Source organism: Hibiscus syriacus, unplaced genomic scaffold, assembly GCF_006381635.1.
Source record: "Hibiscus syriacus cultivar Baekdansim isolate YM2019G1 unplaced genomic scaffold, ASM638163v2 tig00113719_pilon, whole genome shotgun sequence".
In the NCBI taxonomy this organism is placed as follows: Eukaryota; Viridiplantae; Streptophyta; class Magnoliopsida; order Malvales; family Malvaceae; genus Hibiscus; species Hibiscus syriacus.
The window spans coordinates 824,953-826,491 of NW_024063467.1; the positions used below are offsets into that span (position 1 = coordinate 824,953).

Below are 1,539 nucleotides of genomic sequence, written 5' to 3' on the forward strand. Positions count from 1 at the left end.
TAATTCAAAATTAACTCAAAAATCATGTCTAAGAAAATTTGAGCATAATAGCAGCAGCAACAACAACTCTAATACGTGAATTTGATTTTAAGATTAAATTTTATTAGTGAATCTTTTTTGTCCAATTATGTATTTAAATTTAGATATTAAATTGAATGGTAAAATTAAATTATAAAAATATATATTGGTTTTGTTATTGTATGAAACAAAAGTCCTTTATTGTATTCAGAAAATTTAAACTTCACAGAAATGGAGAGATGTTCTTTAAGTTGTGAGCCCCTACAAGTTTTACCATCCGTACGGTCCAAAAATGTACATTGTCAATGTCAGAACAGCTGAAAACAAGGACAAATAACAAGTTGCCAGTCGATTTTCTTTACGCTCGCTAAAATATTGCTTTGCTGTAGTATTTCTCTTCCATTTATTTTCCTGGAAAATGAGACGGGAAAATAATATCAGCGCCAGAGGGCTTGATTTTCTCGAATGCAGAAAGTGGAACAACAAGCAAAGGAGGAAGCGTACCGATTGATTTTTTGCAATGGAGGACTGCCTCGTAGATCGAGCTTTCGGAATCACACGACTTTCGCCATTCGTCGGCCGAGTGCGCAACGCTGATCCGAGGGGATGTTCCGGTGGTCGAATATAGCCAGTTCTTCCTCACATGACCTCTTGGATCAACACAATTGGCTCTAGTACCACTCGACTTGCTTCGTTGTAAAACACTTCGGTATAAGGGACGAAGGAAATTGAAGTACTTGGAAAATATCCGCTTGGATAACCTTCGGCACCTTCTCAAAGAAGGGTGACGATTCGTTTTACATCGCGGAACATCGAGGTCCGGCGCACGTGGAGCGGTAGGCAGCGTCGGGGTCGGACCGGAGACGTCGCAGGCCTCTATCTTTTTCGAATTGTTGATGAAGAAAGGCATGACACGACCTTCGGAAAAGAGTTCATCGGCATGGACAAGGGCGAGGGGAGACTGTGAAATGGGGAAATCAAACTTAAAATCATTAGAGTTTCGGAAGAATCTCCTCGAAGGCGGCATCCTCGGGTCCATCTCGATGAACGACGCTTCGTCGTACGCATCGAGCGAACCTCGAAGCGAGCTGTCTACACCATCTAGAGAAGGCTTTAAGTTCACTAACCAACTGTATGAAAAGCTTTCAACGGAGATAGGCTGTGATGAAGTTTCCATGGCCGCCAATGATGAATATTGCAGGGGGAAAAACAGAGGAGAAAGAGCATATTTATATATGATTCTTCCGCAAGAGACAATGGACTTTAATAATTGAAAAGGGAAAAATGGAGAAAAAGACAGACATATTGAACTGAACCCCACAGAAGCACTCATTGTGTCTTGTTGCATCGAACACTTTAACCCCACAATTTCCCTTTCAACATTGCAAAAACAAGTGACCTATAACAAACTTGTAAGAAAGAAAACTAGGGTTCTTGTGCACAGTCCACCTTTTTAAACTAAAGTTAAAACCAAATCGTGTCGTGCACTTCTTATCAGACATGTCTTAAAAACGTTACTCA

The 1,539-nt window shown here is 40.5% G+C and overlaps 1 protein-coding gene across 1 annotated transcript; it reads right to left on the reverse strand.

Moving 5' to 3' along the window:
- Positions 1-201: 201 nt before the first annotated feature.
- Positions 202-1,214, reverse strand: LOC120186611 (probable membrane-associated kinase regulator 6). The gene is made up of 2 exons (XM_039190496.1): positions 523-1,214; positions 202-429 (listed from the first exon to the last, which is right to left on the reverse strand). Exons 1-2 carry the CDS (start codon positions 1,193-1,195, stop codon positions 422-424), a joined length of 681 nt encoding a protein of 226 aa, XP_039046427.1. The 5' UTR covers positions 1,196-1,214; the 3' UTR covers positions 202-421.
- Positions 1,215-1,539: the final 325 nt, after the last annotated feature.

Coding starts and splice junctions, on each gene's coding strand:
- LOC120186611 (XM_039190496.1), bottom strand. CDS start 1,195: ATGGAAACTTCATCACAGCCTATCTCCGTTGAAAGCTTTTCATACAGT.